Source organism: Megascapheus bottae, chromosome 12, assembly GCF_031878675.1.
Source record: "Megascapheus bottae isolate mThoBot1 chromosome 12, mThoBot2.hap1, whole genome shotgun sequence".
Taxonomy (NCBI): domain Eukaryota; kingdom Metazoa; phylum Chordata; class Mammalia; order Rodentia; family Geomyidae; genus Megascapheus; species Megascapheus bottae.
The window spans coordinates 33,810,138-33,834,286 of NC_143520.1; the positions used below are offsets into that span (position 1 = coordinate 33,810,138).

At 36.6% G+C, this 24,149-nt stretch overlaps 1 protein-coding gene across 3 annotated transcripts in view; it reads right to left on the minus strand.

The window, feature by feature from the left end:
• Positions 1-6,486: 6,486 nt before the first annotated feature.
• Positions 6,487-24,149, minus strand: part of Arhgap15 (Rho GTPase activating protein 15) — a 626,004-nt gene continuing 608,341 nt past the window's right edge. For all 3 annotated transcript variants that reach the window (XM_090343126.1, XM_090343125.1, XM_090343127.1), the window contains one exon: positions 6,487-6,845. In XM_090343126.1, the coding sequence (XP_090199252.1) occupies positions 6,662-6,845 (184 nt within the window). In that variant the 3' untranslated portion in view covers positions 6,487-6,661. The remainder of the gene's footprint in view (positions 6,846-24,149) is intronic.

Sequence of the window (24,149 nt, forward strand, 5' to 3'; positions counted from 1 at the left end):
ACTCAATTGTGGACCATATTCTTATTTAATGTTGCTGATATGCTGTTCACTCAATCCAACTAGTGTGCTCTGAGCCCCAGCACTGGGCCTCTCTCCTTCAATGTTTTCTTTGCACTCTCCTGATTGAAGGAGGCTGTACTCTGTAGAATCCATCTGATTGCTAGAGAATTTTGTGGCCTTTGTGTGCTATGATCCACACATAAGATAGCAAAAAAAAAAAAATCTAAAGTCTGAGTGTGTGTGTGTGTGTGTGTTGTTATCCTTCTGCCAGATCTCTCACTAAGACAGCTAGACATTTTCATTTTGACAGCACTAGTACACAAAATTGTCATCTCTTTTGCCCAAGATATTCACTGCTTTCTCATCATTTCAACGATTAAGGATCACTCTCTGGCAGCATGAGGCCCAGTGTGTCTTGGTGCCTGCCTCTTTTTCAATTTTATTTAAGAGGAAAACTACTGAGGACCCATTTATCATCTTGCAAAGGACTCCTACAGGGCCAGATTTAATTTCAGTAAACATTAGGTAGTACAATATGATGGTAGGTAACTAGACTCTGACTGATACAGATCCAACCCTGTATAATATGATGGCAACATAGGTTTAAAGCCAACTGCTATTTTAAAAGACTTGGGCAAAGATGCTTCTTTTATGTCCTTTTCAAAATGATTTTACTTCATAATGAAGTAAAATGGTCAAACTGACCATTCTGCCTATATGCGCTAAAGCATATAGGCAAATGAAATGCTGCATAAATGTTAAAAGTCATGAAGAGGAATAAGATCAGTGAACTTTAACCATCTATCCAGATCAACAGAAGTACTCCATTTTCTTTGGAGAAGTCACTTAAGATCTCTCTTATTCTTTCTTGAAAATTAGTATGAAAATGAAATTTCCACCAAGGATTCCACCAGAAAAGCAACCAAGTCAGTACAGAAGTATTGAAATTTTGGTGTTTATGTGACTACATTTATTTAGTTCCATTTCCTAATTGAGGTACTACATGTAAAAGCGGTTAGAGGATTGGTCTCTGGAACCATATCACTGAGTCTTGAATATTCCCTGGGGCTCCCTAGTTGCATAAATTGGTAACTTCTTTATTTTTCACCTCTCTTTCACCAAGTATAAAGAATGAATAATAGTAGTATCATGATCCAAGCGGTTATTTTGAAGAGTAAAGCAAAAAGCATACGTAAAGTGCAGCTCCTGGCACACAACAAACACTCTGTGGACCTTAGTCTTTCTTCGTGGTTGTCTGGGGATCCAGAAGAGCATTATTGGCATAAGAGAAAAAGAGAAGCAAGCAGAACCAGGTGTTATAGAAACGACCCATACCCATCTGGAAATGGTGCTGATAGCATTCATACACTCATCTGAGTCGGGGAAAATGTTTTCAAGTGCTGACTATTGAGTACCCAAGTATTGTTGGACTACAACTATTAACCTCCATGCAAGGCAGAAATGGGCCTGCTGTAGAATTGGCTTTCCAAAGAACTGTAGCTTTGCACTTATAGTAATGAAGAGCTGGTGGGTAAATCAGCAGTGCTGGGTCAGATGTAGCTTGAAAATACCTATTTCTTGAAAAGTCTTAGAAAAACTCATATTAAGTGAAGTAAGCCAGACTCAAAGGAACATAGGCTCAATGGTTTCCCTCATTTTTCATAATCAGTAGAAACCTTGGGCTCACCTAGCAGAGATTTACTTTAGAGTAAGACCTAGATACATAAGGACATATAGTACGATGCTAAATGAAAGAAACTCCAGGTTCCATATAATGAATGATTGTTGTTCTTAAGGTACTATGTTATCTCTCATCTCTTTTGCTGTTCCTTGGTTATCTCATATTGTTACAGTATTTTACCTTGTTATATGATATATTTTATATATGCTTATTTGGTTATTTGAAATCAGATAGGGAAGGGGGAAAACAAGATGAGGGGCAGGGGTGGGGGGAAGGAAATGAGGACCAAGACATGAGAAAGGGTATCAATTTTTGTGAAGTATTGCACCTTTTATCTGGTGAATATAATGTAACTCTTCTATTAATTACATTAATACAAGGAAAATATTTCTGAGTGAAAAAAAGAAAATACCTATTTCTCCCTTTGCTGTCACTGTCTGATGATAGGGTCTACAATTTCTCCTTTATTTAAATTCTCCTTCATAATATTGCCACACATATCTTCACAACTTTGAGACAATCAGGGTCTCATAACTGGCCAGAGATGTAGGATAACACATCTTGCAATGGTTGGCCCGGTCAAGCCTTTCTTCTCACCATTGTTGGGCAAAGTTACTGTTAGAGATCTGTCATCTATATTTTTGGGGACAATTTATAGTTCGAGGATATAATACCTGTGCTAGTATTTTGATTTCATTAGGTAGTCCTGAAAGTCAAGTAAGACTAGTATATTCTATCTAAGCAGAAAAAATGAAGACCTAAATAGATATAGTAGTGTGCCCAGGTTAAAACCAATACATTCTGCTATATATTTTGCTTGTTTTCTGCTCTTTCACATCACTCTGCTTATTTACTTATCTCAACAATTTGCTCCATGCCCTTCCATTCTCTGGGAAGGGAGCTTTGCATCACTGGAAGGTTTAACACTGAGGTCACACAAAAAAATGGAGGCTCAGAGGCTGAATATTCTCAGATGTGTTTTATTTGATGCCTTAAAATAAGATTTTATATGAGTCTCAATTTCTGGCTTTTCATGAAAGATCTGAAGGCCTGGCAACATTGTGCCCCCATTCCCACATAAGCAACATAGGCTCCAGCTGAGAAGAAACCAGCCTTTTTGGCCAGGCATGGAGCTTGAGTTTTCCCCAGCTGCTCCCACTCCACTGTGCCTGCTGCTTGCTGTTCTTTACTGATTTATACTATGCCCGGTCGTACTGAGCAGCTGAATTTACAACCATTGTTAAAGAATGATAGAAGGGAAACAAAGACTTATATATACTATGAAAATAAGATGGACATTTTAATTAGAAAAAATACAATGTAATGTCTGTATTTGAAGAAAGCTTTCTTTTTGATAGTAAGAATTGTGTTCTTCAGTGATAGTTATTGTTTTGGTTTTAGTTCTCATTTTTGACAACAGAGCAATTTGACCCAGAACTCTTAGTGACAGTCCTTTTGGATGAAAATCTTTGCATGGCCTTTTAATTAGGAATTGACAGGGTGATTAACTTATAATTCACAAAAATAAATGTGGAAAAGAGAAGTACAGGTCAATTTCTAGCTGTGTTAAACGGTAAGGACAGCACCATTGGCAAATGATTGCTTCCTTTTAACAGCTTTTCTAATTTTTCTTAATTGGATCCTTTGTTTTCTAATTGGACAGAGAGAACCATCATATGGCTTTCAATTACTAGCTGTGGCATGGTGATCCTGTCATATGGCACATGCTAAGTCAGACTCTCTAAATATAAGATGGAATATACACCATCTACAAAAAGACTTTTGTGTCCCTAAGAAAGTAGCTGATGCAGTATATTAACAGGCTTGGTTTCCTGGAAATCTTTCCTGGTTATGACATGGAAATGCTCTAAGAGTACAAGATAATGATTGTATTCTTTGAAACTATTAAACATTACACCTGCACATACACATAGCCCTACAAATATAAGAGAAAACAGGAAAGTCTTCAAAGTAGTTTGTTTCTAACTGATCAACTTCAAAATTGTTTGTTCAAGAAAGAGTTCTCAAAAACTATGCACAATGGTTGTTGCCTGTAATCCTAGCTACTTAGGAGGCTGAGATCTGAGGATCATGGTTCAAAGACAGCCCAGTCATGTAAAAAGTCCATGAGACTCTTATCTCCAATTAATCACCAGAAAACTGGAAGTGGTGCTGTGACTCTAGGGGTAGGCTGGTAGCCTTGAACTGAAGAGTTCAGAGACAAGGCCCAGGCCTGGAGTTCAAGCCCCATTACTGACAGAAAACAAACAAAACACCCTATGTCTTGTAAGCCAACCAAATATATGGTTTTAATAGAATGATGGCTGCTATCTTTGAGATGTTGTGGAATCTAATGACTTTTTGCTGTAACCATTTCTATACTTTCACAATGAGTAATTCGTATCCTGTGATGAGCACTTTGGCTCAGCACCTTGGAATGGTCTTCTTCCAGAGAGAAACACATTCTCTGATTAAGTGCCCTTAGCAAGCAAGGACAGGACACAGCTGGGGTTTGCATCAGACTAAATCCCATCAGATTGGAAATCAAGAAGCTGGTGCTTTTGAAGATTATAAATCTGGAAGGCAGCAGAGACAAGGGCCTATGAGTCTCTGCTCAGAGCAGGTAGTGCCACTTTGCTTTGGCTTTCAGTGCTACTGCTCTCTTGGCTGATATTCCCAGAATAACTTTAAAGATGGATTCATGTGAAGGCAGATAATGTTTTAATGCTCGTACTTTGAAATCTGTTCTTCCTCATTCAAAAAGAGAAATCAGTAAGGTCTTGGGGGTGGGGGAGACCTAATAGAGAACAACACAGAAATGAGGAAGAATTGAAATAGAATGCCAGAAACTCTTATTTCATGTTTCTGCATTACTAAAAACCATGGCCACAGTTTTTATACACAGAGTGTTTAAATATAGTCAGTCTGGTGGCGCACAGTTACTGGTGACTTTAGAGTAGAGGTTTCTGTCTCATGACTTTCTTTGGCTTTGTGGTATGCACAATTGATGAAATCACACTTTAACATTTATTGTGGGGCTTCATTGTTTCTAGCTATAAGTCTATGTATTGGCACCTTTGGTAAAATAAAGACATTCAAGTGGTGTAAGCCTGGCCATCCTTCCTCTGGCACGTCGGTGGATGCTTGGGCTAGATAAACATCTGCCTATCTCTTGAGCAGACTGGCTTCCTTACTGCTCCCTCCATCCATATAGACTGTGCTTCTGAGCTCATTACTACTCTGACTATTTGCTCTTGGATTGATGTTTCACACATCATATTTGTTTGCTTTATTTTTCATTTTACAAACAAATTGATAACTAGACTTACTCTTTATCATTCTGGATTTGTTTTATTTATTTCATTTGATTTGATTAAAGGGCTGTCAAACATGAGTCTACATTTTTGGCAGCTGAATACTTTAAAAAAACAAGGCATAATATGCATTCAGTTAGAACATACTTTTCAAAATAAAACAATGCTTGGTAGTCTAGTGAGTTATCCTTTGGTTTATCCATGACAAGTGAAACTAGCCTTCAAATGGTTAAAACAATTCAAGTCTGATCAAGTAACCTTTCTGTTATGGGAGGAAAAAAACTTCTAAAAGCAATTTCTAGATTGATTTAATGTAATTCGCTAATAAAGCGGCATATCTAGAGAAGAAGAAAACAATTGATAAAGGTTCCGAAAATGAAAATGAGTGCTTGTGTAATTCTTAACTAAAATGAAGGTGAAAAATGACAAGGTACTAATTTTGCCTCCAATTTATGAGGTTGTAAATTTACTGAACCACAAAGCATATTTACAAAAAAACTATGTATGGGACAATACTTTTTTTTTTTTTTTTTTTTTACCAGTCCTTGGCTTGAGCTCAGGGCCTGAGCACTGTCCTTGGACTTACTCAAGGTTAGAACTCTACCACTTGAGCCTCAGCACCACTTCCGGCTTTTTTGTATGTATGTAGTACCGAGGAATCGAACCTGGGTCTTCGTACATGCTAGGCAAGCACTGTAACCACTAGGCCAAACTCCAAACCCAGGGACAATACTTTAAATTTAAATTGCTTTTGGTATGTAACATGTATAACCTTTACCAGGGAAAGCTCTAGAAGTAGCTGGAATATACTCTTTTTAAAAAATAATGTTTTTGGGACTGGGAGTTTGGCCTAGTGGTAGAGTGCTCGTCTCATATGCACAAAGACCAGACTGGTGCTCTAGCTTATGTGGTAGAGCGCTAGCCTCAAGGAAAGCCCAAAGACAGTGCTCAGGCACTAAGTTCAGGCCCTAGACCTTCCAAATAATAATAATAATTTCTTTTATTGCAAAGGTGATATATAGAGGGATTAAGTTTACATAAGTAAGGTAATGAGTACATTTATTGTTGAACAGTTTTACCCCCTCCCTTGTTTTCTCTCACTTTCCCTTCCCCTAGCTCTCCTACACCATACTTCTGAGGGATGAAATTTGTTTTGGCTTTGAACTTGATCTTCTTCATTCTATTAAAAAAATATTAGCTTCTGCCATTCCACCTGTTTGGGTTCTGCTGTGCAGGACATGGGTGAAGCATGTGGAATAGAAAGCACAGGTGTGCATAACTACACTTTCAGCCACAGTCACCTGTTTACATGCATACATCTGTACACAACCACACACCTGATGCTCAGGGTCAGCCTCAGAGGTATGTTTTGTTTTCCGTTCTCCTCCACACAACATCTAAGAGTGTGAGACAGACAGGATGTACTTCTCCAAGTGCTAGCACTTACAGCGCTCAAGGGGTTAATGTAGAACACATATAGGCAAATATTGTCAATTATTTTATTCAAATGTTTGGAACTTAAACACAAAATCATCGCTAAGTTTTCACAAAGTGAGGCATCTGTCACTTGAAAAGAAAAAAAATATTTCAGAAATATGTTTACAGAAATGTAAAAATATTAGGCATCAAGACAGATGTGAACATATTCAGTAACTTGTCTTGTCTGTCATTCTTCCTCTGAGCTGAAGATCTTATTGTACTCACTTAGCATGAGCTCTGCTATCTGGTTTTGGTATACCATGTGTATTGCCATATTTCCCAGTTCATTTTCAGCTCTCAGGAGGGTGGGTCCAAAGACAATCCCTAAACTTTGTGTGGACATGAGGTTCTTGGAGGCATTGGCCACTATCCTGTGGAGAGTGAAAAAAAGAGGAGGAAAGAGAAAAAAGAATGTTATATCAGAGTTTGATGGGAAATCGTGGATAGTTATGAAGTATTTTTACTAGTACCTGAATGTAAACAATATTCACCACTATGTAATCTTCTTCTTCTCTTTTTTTTGGGGGGGGGTTTACATCATGGGGCTTGAACTCTGGGCCTAGGTGCTGTCCCTGAGCTCTTTAGTTCAAGGCTACCTTCCTACCTCTTGAGCCACAGCCCTTCCATTTTCTTGAAGAGTCTCATGGACTTTAGTGCCTGGGCTGGCTTTGAACTATGATACTCAGATCTCAGCCTCCTGAACATCTGGGATTACAGGTGTGAGCCAATGTGCTCAGTATCAACACTATCTAATCTTCTATCCTTCATGCTTTAGAACATAGAAATAAAAACCGTAATCACATCACATTGTTCAGATTTTAATCATCATTATACTTGGCCATCATGGATTCTTGCTAAATATTTTTGACATGAGAGGTTTAATAGCAAATAGCAAGTAATACTATACAGCATTTTTTTCATGTGGAATTGATAAGAGTGAGTTCTCTCCATTTCTTTACAAATGGGGCATTGTCGTTCCTTCTGGTGGCAGCATAGAATTCTACTGTGTGTATATACCACTTGGAAAAAAATCATATTAAGTGAAGTAAACCAGACCTAAAGAAACCTATGCTCCTTCATGTGCAATAATTAGTACATGTCTAGGATAGTCCTAGCAGTAGGATCACATTTGCTCAATAGTTAAGTGCATATGACTATGTAAATGATATTAATGGAAATGAACTCCAAAATGTGAATACAAAAGGCATTACTTAGTTGTTGTTTTTAATGTATTGTGTGACGTGATTCAGTTTTCTTTCATCCACCCCTTTATGTTCTATTCTCTGCTGTCACTGTATTGATTTTGATACTGTGTTGTGTAATATGTTTATCTGAATTGGGGAAGGGAGAGGGGACAACAAAAAGTTGATACAAAAGACAAAGGGCAAACCAATGCAACAGTGATACAAGATAATATGTTGGAAATGGACTTTATAACTGCAGGGGTGGGACTGGGGAGGAGGGAAAGTGGGAGAAAAATGAGGGAGGGGTAACAATGTTCAACAAGAAATGTACTCATTACCTTATGTATATAAATCCTCTGTACATCACCTTGACAATAAAATAAACTTGAAGAATAAGATTTGGTACCTGGAGGGCCGGGAGTTTGGCCTAGTGGTAGAGTGCTTGCCTAGCATGCACAAAGACCCAGGTTTGATTCCTTGGTACCACATACATAGAAAAAAGCCAGAAATGGTGCTGAGGCTCAAGTGGTAGAGCTCTAGCCTTGAGAAAGTCCAAGGACAGTGCTCAGGCCCTGAGCTCAAGCCCAGGACTGGCAACAACAACAAAAAAAAGAATAATAAGATTTGGTCCTTGAAATGCTTATAGTCAATAGAGGATGAAGGAGAGATATGTATAAAACACATAATCACCTGAGATTAATAGAACAATATATACATAATAAATAATAGAGATTAGAATGAGTAAAGTGTTTCAAGCAAATAGAGCGGGTTAGAAGATATTTAAATGTATGACAAAATTCTCAATTTCTTCACTTAGTTGGACAGGCAGTTTAGCCTATGTGGCAATAAAAGTTGAAATACAGTATTTGCACAGGAAATTAGTCCTATTGCAACAGAATATGTGTCTGCTTACGTAGGACTATTTCAAAGCTGCAATACTAATGGAACGTAGGGTGTTCTTTTATTAAGCCTATTGTCTTGTCAATGTAACACACACCTTTTAAAAGTAAAGCCTTGGAGGAGTGAGGGAAGGAGCGGGTATGGGAAGATGGGTGAAAATGTTGACATGCATTTTGACACTGACCAAGAATAATTCTTTCCATAAACTGCTTTGTTAAATGGCAACTTCTTTTGACAAACAACTTAAAGACAGTAAATAAAATATATTTTAAAACAGAAAGCTTTCTCCTAAATAATCAACACCTGAAAAATAGTAATCAATCCTATTTAGTTAATGCTTATCCTGGGTTTTACACAGGACCTAGAGCTGTCCCTGGGCTTTTCACCTTTAAACTAAGAGTTTACTGCTTGAGTCACTGCTCCACTTCTGGCATTCTGGTGGATAAAAGTCTCACAGGTTTACCTGTTGAGGATGGCTTCAAACTGCAATCCTCAGATGGAAGCTTCCTGAATATCTAGAATTCCAAATGTAAGCCCCTGGTGTCCCGCTTAACAGAGATTATTCTTATAGCTGATGCTAGGTTTAAACCATAATTCAGAAGTATGAGGTTTCAGTAATACTAAGGAAATAAAGATGGCCCATGGAAGGATAGGGGGTAAGAAAAACTACACTTTGCACCCTATGAGATGGTTTGACCTAAGGGAGACAGGAATAAGGAACATTATATAATAGGACAGTAGGTTCATTGGTCTCAGAGCTCAATTTGGAAAACTGTTGATTTGGTTGAACTTTGGATGACTCTCTTTGTGTGGCCTCTGAATAACTACTTCACAATCAGAGGCTACTGGAAGACTCACTTTATTCCTTTATCAATCACAGTTCTCTGAGATATAACTACCATGACTGTAGCCAGAGTTACTTGCTTACTTGCTTATAGTCGGCAATAGCCAAAGCTGATTCCTGGCCAGCAAGATGTACTTGATTTGTTTTGAACCAATAAGAATTACAATCAAGAATTGTTCTACACAACTTTCAAAATTCCAGGAGATAGTTCCTGTTATCAAGACTATTTTGCAAACTAGGAGACAGAGACATAGAATGGCAAAGTGGTTGATGTCATAGATCTGAATTTCCAACCAAGGGAAGTCGATTCCAGCATCCTTCATTGTCAGCACCATCCTAAGAGGATCAGAATGTTCATTTTCCTCATTGGGCATTTGATATTGGCAGCCTGGCTCCGGTAGATTTATTGTGGATAAACTGACTCATTTGGAAGGACTGTTCAAGGTAATCTTCCTCACGCTTTCATTTTTCTTATGCTGCTTATTAAGTAGAAAATGTTGTACCTGTGAGAACTGTTATCATGGCTACATTTCTGGAAGATAGTCTCATATGTTTAGATTATTACTAAATTATAAGCGGCTTCAAATTTAATGTTTCTTTTGGAATATAAAAAGCCATGTTACTTACCAAAGGCTGTAAAATGATTTAAGCATTGTTCTACCTGCAATAGGGGCAAAGGAAATGGGTCTTTTCTTCCTGTCAGCCTGCCAGGTTACCTAGCTTAACATCTCTCTTGAGCCTCTCTCTGGCAAGGCATTAGTATTCACTGTATATACAAAAGAAATGTCTATTTATTTCTATTCTTACTTTTGTCCTATTGTGATACTTGAACACAGTCTGGCCCCTGCCACTGAGTTCTTTTGCTCAAGGCTACCTACTACTCTACCACTCAAACCACCGTGTCAATTCTAACTTTTTTTCTGTAATTTATTAAAGATAAGAGTCTCCCAGACTTTCCTGTCCAAGCTGGACTTGAACCTCAATCCTCAGAGCTCAGCCTTCTGAATAGCTAGGATTCCATGTGTAAGCAATTAGCATCCAGCTGAAGTTTTTGTCTTTTGATGTTGTTAATCCTTTTTCAGGATACCAACTTGGATAGTTCCATCACAACAAAAATCTACGGAAGAGACCTTGAGAGTACAGAAAGAGAATGAAGAGTGAAAAGCTGGACATGTTTACTAAACCATTATTGAAGAAAGATTTGCTGTCTTCAGGGGTGGAAAATGGAGTTTGGACCCCCTCCATTATGGATTTCTGTATATTTGTTACATTCCCTGTGGATAGTTGCTTGCTTTGTGATTTTATGCATATCAAAATTGGAATATTCATTTCACATCAAATCTTTATCCTTCATGTAATTTCTCTGGATAATTTCTACTTGACTATAATTTGTGAATATTCTAAAATCATCTAGCTTTATGCAAAATTTTCAGAATTTCACATAATTCTGTATTCTTATATTTGCATTAGTGCACATTAAATTATCATGGAAGTTTTTCTAAGTAACTTGATTTTAGGAAAGTCAGATTTAGTTAAGATAGAAAGCTAACAATAGAGGGGTTGCAGTTACATTCATCAGGTAGTTGGTACATTACTTCATAAACTGTAACCCCTCTATACAGCACCCTGACAATAAAATACAATTATTAAAAAAGAAAGCTAGGAATAAATTGTGAAATTTAATGATAAAGTTAGAATATATGGGTTCTTCATTAATTTTAGAAAATGTGTGTTTTATACACTTGTTGATCTTTTCCAAAATATAAATAGAACAGTCCTTGATCTGTCAACAAATCAATTTTTAGGTTAGAAAAGATGCTGAAGATGAATAGTAATTTGACATAAAGTTTATCAACTACTGAACTAACTAAATGACTTATATTGGCAAGAAAATATATTTTCACATGAAAGTTTAAATTAGTTGATACCTTTATCCAATGGACTCTAAATATAAATATTTTTAGCAAAGAAAGTCTCCAAATGGAGATATCTTGAGAATGTATTAATGTTATAATCTTTATTATTCTAGTGTAAACATACCTAATCTCAACTTTAGTAGAATTACAAATAGTTGACTGGTTGACTTAGGACCACATAAGAAATTAACCACAACTGCAAACATATAGTTATGATACTATCCCGCAAAATTATTTATTTGTATCTGTTTTTTCTACCTTACTATTACAGATAACTTAGTTTCTACTTTCCCCATAAAATCCGATGGGCACCACAGGACCTTATTTCTGATGGGTTCAGGTAGCAAAACACATGTAGAAGAGAAACAAGCCTATTGAAAGAAAGGAAAACTCTGCATGACAAGTATCTAAGAAAAAAATCCTCAAAATATTGAGTTTTGCTTTGCTTACAGTAGCTTTACTTGCAGTTGAGTTCTATGGCTGGAAGGGAGTCTCTGATTCAGTATCAGAGACTTATTTCTGATGAATGGGCTTTCACTTAATTGACTTTGAAGAAACATGGTTTAATAGGTTTCATGAAAAGCCACTGCAATGTGCTTTGGGAAATGACATTTAAATATAAGACTTCCAAAAATATTGCATTCTTTTTTTTTCTTCCTGGAAATTTACAATCTGCAAAAGAATTTTAAAGGATTGGAATAGTCCTGCAAAATAGAAATCCTTGTTTATCTGTTTAATTTGTACCTTTTCTAACTTACTTCAATATCATATATTTTTCACTGAGTGATACCAAGGATTGGACATTAGGAAATTTTGCTTTACTATGCTCTGCTGGAAGCCTACTATGTGCAATATGTAACTTGGAAAATATCATAGACTTTACCATCTTAAGCATCTCTGACTTATAGATCTGAAAGAGTCAAATTGTGATCTTTTCTGTCTAGTTCAACTCTTCTGATAGACATGCAGTTCATTCATTTCATTAGTTCTTAAACACCATAATAGTGCTATAAGTTGTAAACTATATTTCGATCTTCTTTCATCAAAACAAAAAGGAAGATGAGAAATAAAGGAAAGAAGGAAGGAAGAAATGAAAGGAAAGAAAGGAATGGAGAAGAAAGAAGGAACAATGGAAAGAAAGAAAAAATCTGTCTTCTATGACAAAGACAAAAATCCAGAAGAACAAATCTGAGTGAGAAACGTAAGGCCTAAAAGCCTGGAAAGAGATGAATATACAGTGACATGATGGATAGATAAAAAGGCGCAAAAATCATTTAGATCTTATGTCAATACTTGGGAATTCTTCTTGATAGGTGTTTATTCACTATTAATTTAACTCTCAAGGAATTAACAAGGATAACAAAGATACCAAACTGTAGCTTACATAAGGAGCTCAGAACTTGGTGTCTGTAAATGCTTGACCAATAGGAGAAAGAGCCTAAACAGCAGCTTTTTGAGAAATCCTATTAATGATCATAGTTTATTACAATCTAACAAAATACATAATTATGTGTTATGTATTTGTTTTATGAACTAGCATTGATACATATTCATTGTAAAAGCAACCCTTATACCAAATAAATTTATAAATCCTTTTAATGAGTAAGAATTCAGTTTCTGGACCAAACCTGAAAAGTGATATAAAATTTATAACATCAAAAGAAGCGTCAGTGAACAGAGTGCCAGTGATTATACCCTTAATCCTAGCAACTGAGGAGGCTAAGTAATATCTGAGAATCAGTTTGAAGACAGTCCAGGCAAGGTAGTATGTGCATCTATTATCTCCAATTAGCCACCAAAAGACTGAAAGTAGTGGCTCAAGTGGTACAATGCTAGCCTCAAGCAAAAATGTTCAGGGACAGCATGCATTCCCTGAATTCAAGCCCCATGACTGTCCCTCCCCCCGCCCCCCAACCAAAATAAAGAGGAAATGCCAGAGCTACTTTTTGTCAGGCCTAAATAGAAGGTGCAATGTTTGATTCATCTATTTAAGATTATTTTAGAAACAGTCCACAATTCAGTGTTGCAGATGTTGGAGCATATACTGGGGGGAAAAACCTTTTCATAAAAGCCTTATGCTGGATAAATATTTTCAAAAGTGAGGTGAATTGCTAACTCACAGAAGTTTCTTAGCTGCATAAAATCACAGCAACTCAACCTGAAACAGCTTTATTACAGAAATAAAAGTTAATACTGAATTAAGAAGACCAAAGCTTTTAATAATAGTCCAGCTCCGAAAAGATAAATGGATGCAAAATCCCCTTTTAAGTTTGTTCTTTTGTTACCCTAATTGCTTGTGAAGGACAGATTAGCCTGCATAAAAACTCTCAAGCTCTGTAGGTACATTACAAATGCTCCTTTTGCTATCTGTGGAATGTTGTGAACTTCAGGATGGTTTTACTTGAATGGAGAGTGTATGGTAGTGCATGTGTTTCTGCCATCAGGTCAAACCTGGCTTGTGAAAATATAATGCAGCCACTGCATGTGAAATGTTAATTGTGCCTTTGACCATTTAACTGATGAGAGGTTTTTAAAAATAGAATAAATTTTCAATATGCTCAACTTATGTTTCTTATGTGCTGTATCTATTTTTGGGGCAATCCATATGCTTGCCTACCCTCAATTTGCACAAACTATACTGCTGTCTATACTGGCCTTTTTATAAGATTGGGGGATTGGCAAAATTTTCACCTTCTTTCTCAAAGTTATGATTTTATGTGAGAAGGCTATGTAAATATAGTAAAATCATGCAAGCATATACCAAGTATTTTTGCATTTAATGTCAGTGTGTTTCAAGATGATCAGTCATAGATGATCCAGCCACTTTCATATCCCAATCTATAAATCAATTGACTTAAACCAAGAAGAGATAAGAGTTTCATAGACTTTCCTGACTCGACTAGCTTTGAACTGTGATCCTCATATCTCAACCTCCTGATTAGCTAAGATTATAGGCATAAGCAACCAATGCCTGACTTCTAGTTTTCAATTTATGTCTATCATTATTATTATCATTATTATATTATATAATTATATTATCATTATTATTATTTTCCAAAATTATTATATAACTTGAATCCTTAATGGTGTCATATTCTGACATTTTCCTTTAAGGTCGTGTACATATAATTATTAAAGCACATTATAGGAAAGGGACTTACATAGTAATTCTATATTAAATCTAACATGGCCTGAATATTCTTTTATTTACTGAACGACTCTGTACTAATTTTAATGCAGAAGACTGAATAATCTTCAGTTATTTTACTTGTTTCACATTTTTATTCACTGGGTTTTAAAATAACTACACTGATTAAAAATGCATTATATTTATAAACTTTTGTTAAATGGCAAATTCTTTGTACAACTACGTTAAGATAATACAAAAATAAATAAAAATACCAGGTGCGGTAGCTCACGCCTGTAATCCTAGCTACTCAAAAGGTTGAGATCTGAGAATCACAGTTCAAAGTCATCTCAGGCAATAAAGAATGTGAGTCTTATTTCCAATCAATCAAAGAAATTGGGCTGTGGCTCAACTGGGCTGCAGCCTTGAGCTGCAGAGCTCAGAGACAAAGCCCAGGCCGAGAGTTCAAGCCCCATGACCCACACAAACATACATACATACATACATACATACATACATACATACATACATACATATGTATGTAACTAGGAAATGTTCAGAATACTTAACAAAAAACAAATGGCCTATAGGTTTTAATTAATGATTTACTACTGGTTGAAATATGTATTCTGTAAATTAGCAAGAAGACAATTGAAAGGGGAATGTCATATCTCTGACATTTGTTGGATACCCTCCATGTGCTAACCACTGTACTTCAAATGTAACACAGTTCTAAAAGGTAGATATAAAAATTGGCATTAACTTTTCCCTTGATTATAAAGTGTGCATTCTATTAGAGAAACCTTGAAACCAGTGCTTAGTGCAATAATTTACTTATTCTTCAAAATCGATAGGTACCTACTATGTGGGACAGCATTCTGAATGTTGGGATAGTGTATAAAAATTCAGTTCCTGTTCAGGTGAAGCTTATATAGTCAATATCCATATCCATAGGATTCACATCTGTGGATTCAACCAATTTCAGATTGGACATATGTAAGAAGAAAAAAAGTCATGTCTGTTCTGAGTGTACATAAACTTTTTCCCTTGTCATTTTCCCCTAAACAATACAGCACAACCACTATTTACATACCATTTACATTATATTTGGTATTATAAGTAATCTAGAGATGATTTACATGTGAGGATGGCATGGGTTATATGCAAATACTGTCTCATTTTACATAAGGGATGTGAACATCTGTGGAGTTTGGTATCTGCAGGGGGTCCTGGAACAAATTTTCCACAGATACTGAGGGACAATTGTAATCTCCTGGGAGGAGGGGCATACAACCAAGGAAACACTAATTGATTTTTATTTCTGGCCCTGAAGCACTTCAGGGAAAACTAAGAAGGAAGAAGAGGTTCTTCCACCGACCCTCAGAGATACTTGTTTGCTTATTATGAAAAGGGGCTGGCTCATACCCTTTTTGAATAGTCTCCAGATTATTCTAATAAGTGGAATGGTGGAAAGTGTGATGTACTAGTACACTAGTAGTGCTTGAAGAAACCCACTCTAAGGACAAAGGTTTGAGTAGTTTCATGCTCAGGTGAACGAATCAGGAGAAAGAGAATTCCAGTAGTGAGATTGGCTGAGCTTGCTGACTAGAGGATGAAGAAGAGCACAGAATGACTGAAAGCCCAGGGAAGGGAGTAGGAATATTTGGGGAATTTAGCAAGAAAATTTGATTTTTAGGGTAATGGTAAATTGTGAGTTTTGAACATCAAAATAATATTTCTTGTGTTTAGATGACGTGTTTATACAATTTATGCCAAGCATCTTCTATTTATAACATGAAAAATTCTCATGTCTTATATATACATGTCATACATATTATCTTTTATTATTTAGTATAAAAAGATTAGCAAATTTAAAACAATCCTTCCATATACTCTTTGTTCAAACTCTGGAGGTATGCTCTTAAGTAGCAGCTCACATCCTATTATTATGATTACTACTATTATTATGATTTCTACTATTATTACTATTGTCACCCCCTATCTCTCATCCTATCACCAGAGGCATTTGACAAAACCTGGAGATGTTTCTGATTATCATGATGCCAGGCGGTGGTGTGTAGTGGATAGAGAAAAGAATGCTCCCAGCCCCAAAATGTCTAATTTTTAAAGAATCACTACCAACATTGCATTAAAGAATTCCATAGTATCTAGGCTACTAAAGGACCATAGCTACAAGGATCACTTGTGTGATTATGACTAATTTTAGAGGGCCCCATCCTGATCCCCTTTTAAAGAAAGACTTTCTTTCTATGCAGGATTAGTAAATAGCCTTTGGCTGTCCTCTTTTTGAAGGTTACCATCAATTGTAATGAACCTTAAGGGCACTGACTAATCTTACTCTCAGTATTGACTGGACCACTTCTAGTCATTGTGGAACAATTTTGACAAATTCTGTGTCCCTACTCTTGTGGGGCTGAATGGGGATTTGAGGGATTCACATGTCAGTTAAACTTTTCTGCCGTAGTCCTACTGCAAACTACTTTTTTCCTTAGGGCATGAACCTCAATAAGTATCATGTATGGGGACTGAAGTTTGGCCTAATGGTAGAGTGCTTGCCTAACATGCACGAAGCCCTGGGCTCAATTCCTTGGTACCACATACATAGAAAAAGCCAGAAGTGGTGCTGTGGCTCAAGTGGTAGAGCTCTAGCCTTGAGCAAAACCCAAGGACAGTGCTCAGGGCCCGAGTTCAAGGCCCAGGACTGGAAAAAATACCATGTATGTAATGTCACATTCTGTTTCAGTATCTCCTGGTGAAATTATCTTGTGATTAATGATCTGGAGTGTGTTCAAGAGAGCCCCTTGGAGCCATTTGGAGAATAGTCTCCTGCTATCTGGCTGGCAAAAAGAAGTTCTACAATTAGGTGGAGTACAGATATTTAAAACTGTCACTGCTTACATAATATCATATTATGTCACATAAATAATATTATATGTATAGTAGGTGAAACTAATTTATATGATGTATGCGCACTAAAAAGTAATAATGTAGGTTGTAGATACAACAATGTCAGTGAAATGGAAGAGTTCTTGCTATGCACCATAGAAATTTGTTTGTGGGAGCCTTTATATATAAGGGGTGATTGAAGAACATCCCACAATAAGGCAAGGCTTATAGTCAGCAAGAGGTGACAAGACACTAAAATATCAGAGGTCAGGTGGTGAGGTTTAATTGCTAGAAGCCAGGTAGATGCCATTTTAATAAAAAGCAAAAGGGCCTGAGGGGCAGCCAAGAGGACCGGATTCACAGAGAATTATGAAGATAATTAACAGTACATGACATTCTCAAGAGCAAAATAAACAGTCAGCTAATAAGGATGCCATTCTGTTTGTATTCTTGCTAGATTGATACATCACAGCATTAATAGCTAGTTGGACTCCTTGAGCCTTGGATTTAAGAACTGGTAGTCAAATACAAGAGTCAGCATCTAGGAAAGTATAATTGACCTTAATGAATGTGGGTGCTAAATTTGCTGTTACACAGTGGAGATAATATCTGGGATGCCCATATAGTCTGCATGGGTCTCTGTCACTCGATTTGTGATTTTTCATCCATAACTGAGAAAACACGGGAAAAATGGACCTTGGATCTTTCCTGGATAAGGTCTGGATGACCAGGTTGGCAAGCATGACCTGTAGAGGTCATACCTCAGGGTGAGAAGTAGCCTAGAATGGACAGTGAAAGAATAAAACAATGAACTATGCTCAAGGTTAGCTGCTGAAGTTCACTTTTCTAAGGCTTTTTGTTCAAAGGTCTTATCAGGAAAAGACTGCCTGTAGTCCTGGAAGCTCTATTTCTTATATACATAGACATAATGAATTTGAATAACACAAAGGATATGCTGTGATGGACATGATAGGTGCAGCGCTGGTCTATCTTCGAGAATCAATTGTGGCCTCGCTGCTAGTTTTCAGTTCACAGGAATATTCAACTTTCAGCTTTGCTGAGTATGCCTCAGCTGAAGAAAGTCATCTCACTCCAAGAGAATTTCAAAGATAGGTTATGGAATGGTGAGTGGTCAGAGTGAATGTGGAAAGAAGAAGTAATTTTGGACTTGCAGATGACTAAGGTGACCCAGATTCTACATAGCTCCTATGTAGGTTGGCCAAGTTTTACAGAGGCTATATCATAGTTTGATGATTCCTACTTCTCTGTCTTTCCATTGGTGTATGTAGCTAAATGGTGCCAGGTAAATCCAACACAGGTGAGTTAGTCATGAGTTCTACGAAACTATAGTAGTGAAAGTACGAAGAGAAGACTTGAAGCTTTGTGAATAAGTTCTTTGCACTTTGCAGTAAAATTAAAAGAAAGCATCACATTATGTCTGTGTAGTACTTTAGAATTTCAAAATTTATTTTGGTTATTCAACAGACCATATTCTCAAACCAGCCTGCATACTAATATGATCTATTGGGTGTCCAACTGTATATCAATGTTTGGGTCTCATTCACAAACACTCTGTTGCAATTGGCTGTTAATGAGGCCTGAAGTACTCTTTATTTTATTGTTGAATTAACATACAATTATACTAGGAGAGGGTTTGAACAAATCATCCTTTTTAACATACTCTATTCCTCAGTTCTCTCCAACCCACTTTTGCAAACATCATTTGGCAGAGTTCATTATACTGCCTGTATAAACGAATATAGGTAGCATCCTTCAATTCCTTCAATTCAGTTCTGTTCCTTTCCTTCTCCCGCTGCTTTCTCCTCTTGGATATCCCTATTTTTCATTCATGCTCTGTAACTATCAATATTGATTATCACCATCACCAACATAATCATCATTTTGATTAGCATAGTTCTAGGTTCCATAAATGAGGGAGAACACACAATATTAGGTCTTTGAGGACTGGCTGTGGAAGTGGAAAAGTGCTACACTGCAAATTTTAGAACCAGGAAAGATTGCTCTACCAGCACTGCTGTATGATGTTACAAAAATTCTTAGCAGTTCTCTAATCAATGGAACTCCACTAAGAACATGAAGGTAATGGCAAAAATGGCTCCATAGTTGTATTGAAGATTAAATTCTAAATGCTCTTGAAAATACTTTTAAAATTATAGAAACATTACTTTTTTGGGGGAAGGGAGTATTTGTATGAACAGTACTGGGGCTTGAATCCAGGGTCTAGAGGCTGTGCCTCAGTCTTTTAACTCAGGCTATCACTCTACCATTGAACTGTAACTCTAATTTTGACTTTTTGGTGGTTAACTGGAGACAACAATCTCATGGATTTTCCTGCTTGGGCTCTCTTTGAATTGTAATATTCAAATTTCAGTCTCCTAAGTAGCAAGGATTATAGGTGTGAACCATTGCTGCCCCACTCAGGAACATTAATTCAATATGATTACATTTGCTACTGTTGATGATCATTTTGTGGATTAATGAAGAGAGATTAGGATTCATTATGGCTAGAGATTTGAAAAAAATGTCTGATATTTTGATTTGGCATTTCAGGCTTAAGATTTAGGAATCTGAGTCTCTAAAAAGGCTTCTCAGAAATTCATGGTTAGCTCCAGGGTATAGAGACAAAAGCAATATAGTGAGTGATTGTTGTCCTTAATGTACTATGTTATCTCTCATCTCTTTTGCTGTCCCTTGGTTATCTCATATTGTTACAGTATTTCACCTGGTTATCTGATATATTGTATATATGGATATTTGGTTATTTGAAATAGGATAGGGAAGGGGGGAAAACAAGATGAGGGTGGGGGTTGGGGGAGGGATATGGGACCAAGACATGAGAAAGGGTATCAATTTTTGTGAAGTAATGCACCTTCTATCTGGTGAATATGTTACCTTTCTATTAATTACAATAAAAATATATGAAGAAAAAATTCATGGTTAGGCTAAATGACTTACCTGTTAGATACATCAGACATCTGAAAAAGAAAAAAAAAATCTGGAAATACAACTTTTGATCTATTTTTGTAGGGTTTTTTTTTTTTTTTTGCCAGTCCTAGGGCTTGAACTCAGGGCTTGAGCACTGACCTTGGACTTTCTTAAGGCCAGAGCTCTACCACTTGAGCCACAGCAACATTTCCAGTTTTTTCTATGTATGTGGTAATGAGGAATCAAACCCTGGTCTTTGTGCATGTTAAGCAATAATTTTACCACCAAACTCCTGGCCCCTCTGTAGGGTTTTGTCTGGCATAAAACCCTTACTTCTATAGGTACTATTTTCCATGCTGAGTTATCATTCCTGTCCATAGCTTTTAATCATAATATTGTGTGCTAATCGTAAAAAATAATACTAGAGATAGATAAAAGGGATTTTGAATTTGAAAACATGTAATGTTAGTGTGCTGTGATCACTAAATGTTAAAATAATTACTCCAATTCTATAAGATGTAAATCATATGATTTGTATTCTTTTAGTAGTTAAAGGGTGAAACTCTGTAGGTAATATAAGCTATGGTTAAGATTATATGAACAGAGCATAAATTAAACAATGTGACACACCAAGGGTGAAATAATGTAAGCAAGCACCAAAAGCAACGTTTAAGTGAATTGAAAATGGAGTAATGCACTATTACCTACTGTTACCCTATTTTGAACATGTTGACTTAATGTGGCATCATGAAGGAAGAGAATAAAATGGAGAGAAGTATAAATAGAGAAGTGCAGATCGTTTTTAGTGTGATCATGACCGGGCTATTCATATTTCTGTTATAGCCTGGAAACAATTTCATACTTATTGGAAGCTGTGACCTTTAAATGTTCCTTACTTGCAAAAAGACAAATATTCTAGAAGTTAAGTGTTAGCTGGTCGAGTCATCTGTCCTGCGTGCTCTTCATTTGGAGGCTACTGCAGGGAGAATGAAAACTGAAGTTGAGCAAATATGTTATAGATTCTTTACATTTCCAGACACTCTTGACAGCTCCCTGATTTCTTTAACACAGCAAATCTTTAATCAGTCGAGCTATGTTAAAATGTGATTTTTACAGTGAATTGAGCTGAGTTGAGTGTTTGAGTTGAAATGTGTATTTCCCCTCCCCCCTCAAAAGCTGACTTGTAGGGGAAAAAAATCAGATATTCTGTGATATACTTCACCTTAGTGACAAGATGTTTTGGGGGAAATCATCCAAGCTTGAAATAAAATCTTTATTGAAAGTAATTCTACATTCATGCCAGTCAGATACATTGTTGGATTAGGCCAGATATCCCAGGGGAAAACTACAGTATATGCACCAGGCTGAGTTGATTATTTGGACCTCGTGTCAGTTCTTAACTTCCTGACAATGGCTAAACCATTCACAGCCACTACAAACTCTCTTTATTTTGAGAGAAAGTTAATACACTTTACCTTAACTATGCCAAATGTACTGGAAAATAACTCGTAATAAGATATACCCCACCTACCAAGTAATATATCTATGTAGTGAGCATTTAGCTATGCATTTTAAGGAAACAAATACAAGCAGCAATTGACTGAAAGATATTGTGATTATTTTTTCTGCTTGAACTTTAAAATTTTCTTGGCAAAGCCTCCTATGTGCTGCCTTAAAACAAATGTGTATACATAATCATGGAACCATAAAAATTGTTTTCATTGTAAATTCTTTCAAATAGCAGGATAGCCTTTTCCCCCTATTAAAGTTAATTCAGGTATCATTGTTATTTGGTGTCCAAAAAGAAGGGCACAGGTGTGCCAGGTGACATTTTTTCTAGTTAGTGAATTATAGCAGCTTAGCTGCCTCTTTTGAAAAGGTTTTATATATACATATATGTATGTGTATACATTTTTTCAAATTTGGAATTATATTTCCATTCATTGTGATGTCAACATATTGCTACAGTTGCAGAATACAGGAATACAGGAAAAATACTGAAGCCAGTAAATTCTAATAGACACATTAATTTGAAAGCTCATAATTTCATAATTCTATTTGGCTCATTGTAAAGTCTAAAACTAGCTCCTGTACTAGCACCAAAGAAAGCAGGAAGTTAATGTGGGTTTTACTCCAGTCAAATTTAACAACAGGAATGATAGTTTAGTATCATGTTGAAGAAAACCCTAACAATAATCTATCAGACAATGATGAAAGCATACATGTTCAGTGAAATCTATTTCTTACCTAAGAAATCTACTGGCTAAAGGGCTAGCTATAAATTCAATGAAAAACTTATCAATATCCCAACATCATTATTTAATGAAATAAAGTAAGCAATTCATAAATTCATATGGTACAAGAACAGGCCTGAGGACCAATGGAATAGAACTGAAGATCCAGAAATCAACCCACAGACCTGTGGCCACCTAAACTTTGATAAGGGAGTGAAAAATATAAGATGAAAGAAAGACAGTCTCTTCAATAAATGGTGCTGACAGAATTGTTTAAGCACCTGTGGAAAGCAAAGTTGGATCCATATACCTGCACCAGAATTAAATCCAAATGGGTCAAAAACATTGAGGTAAAATTAGATATCCTGAAAACTTTATGGGTAGGAATAGGAGATACACTAGGACTCCTTGGTACAGGTTGAAACTTTCTTAATAAAGGCCCAGAAACACAACAAATTAAAGAAAGTTTGCACAAATGGGACTGCATTAAACTGCAGAGCTTCTGTATGGCAAAGGACATAGTTAGCAAGTTAAATATAAAGCTCACAGAGTGGGAGAAGATCTTCACTAGTCATACAGCAGGCAAGGGCCTCATATCTAAAATACAACTACAGCTCAAAAAATTGAATCTCTCAAAAACAAATCCTAAAGAGACACTTGTCTGAAGAGGAAATAAGAATGACTAATAGACATATGAAGGAATGCGCAACATATCTGGCCATAAAGGAAATGGAAATCATGCCCGGTGCAGTGGCTCATGACTATAATCCTAGCTACTCAGGAGGCTGAGATCAGAGGATCATAGTCCAAAGCCATCCCAGGCACAAAAGACTATGAGACTCTTATCTCCAATTAACCAGTAGAAAACCAGAAGTGGCGCTGTGGCTACAGGGGTAGGGGGGTAGCCTTGAGCTGAAGAGCTCAGGGATAATGCCCAGTCCCAGAGTTCAAGTTCCATGACTGACAAAGAAAAAAAAAAAGAAGGAAAATCAAAACAACTTTGAGATTTTTACCTAATCCTAAGTAGAATGGCTATAGTCAAGTAATCTAATCACAACAGATGCTGATGAGAATGTGGCTAGGAGGGATGGCTGCAACACTGTTGGTGGGAGTGTAAACTTGTTCAACCACTATGGAAAGCAGTATGGTGGTTCCTCAAAAGACTAAACATAGAGCTCCCCTGTGACCCAGCAATTCCACTCTTTGGCATTTACCCAGTTGTCTAGAAATAAGGACATACCACTACCACAACAATGTTCATTGCAGCACTATTTTTTTTTTACCATAGTGAAGATATGGAACCAACCCAGATGCCCCTCAATAGATGATTGGATCAAGAAGATGTGGTATTTATACACAATGGAATTCTATGCTGCCATCAGAAAGAATGACATCACCCCATTTGTAAGGAAGTGGAAAGACTTAGGAAAAATCATATTAAATGAAGTAAGCCAGACTCAAAGGAACATAAGCTCAATAGTTTCCCTCATTTGTAATAATTAGTACACATGAGGACTCTCCTAGCAGAGGATTACAATAGTGTAAAATCTTGATACATAAGGTCATATAGGATGAGAATCAATGAAAGGATCTCTAGTATATGGAAACAAGAGCTTT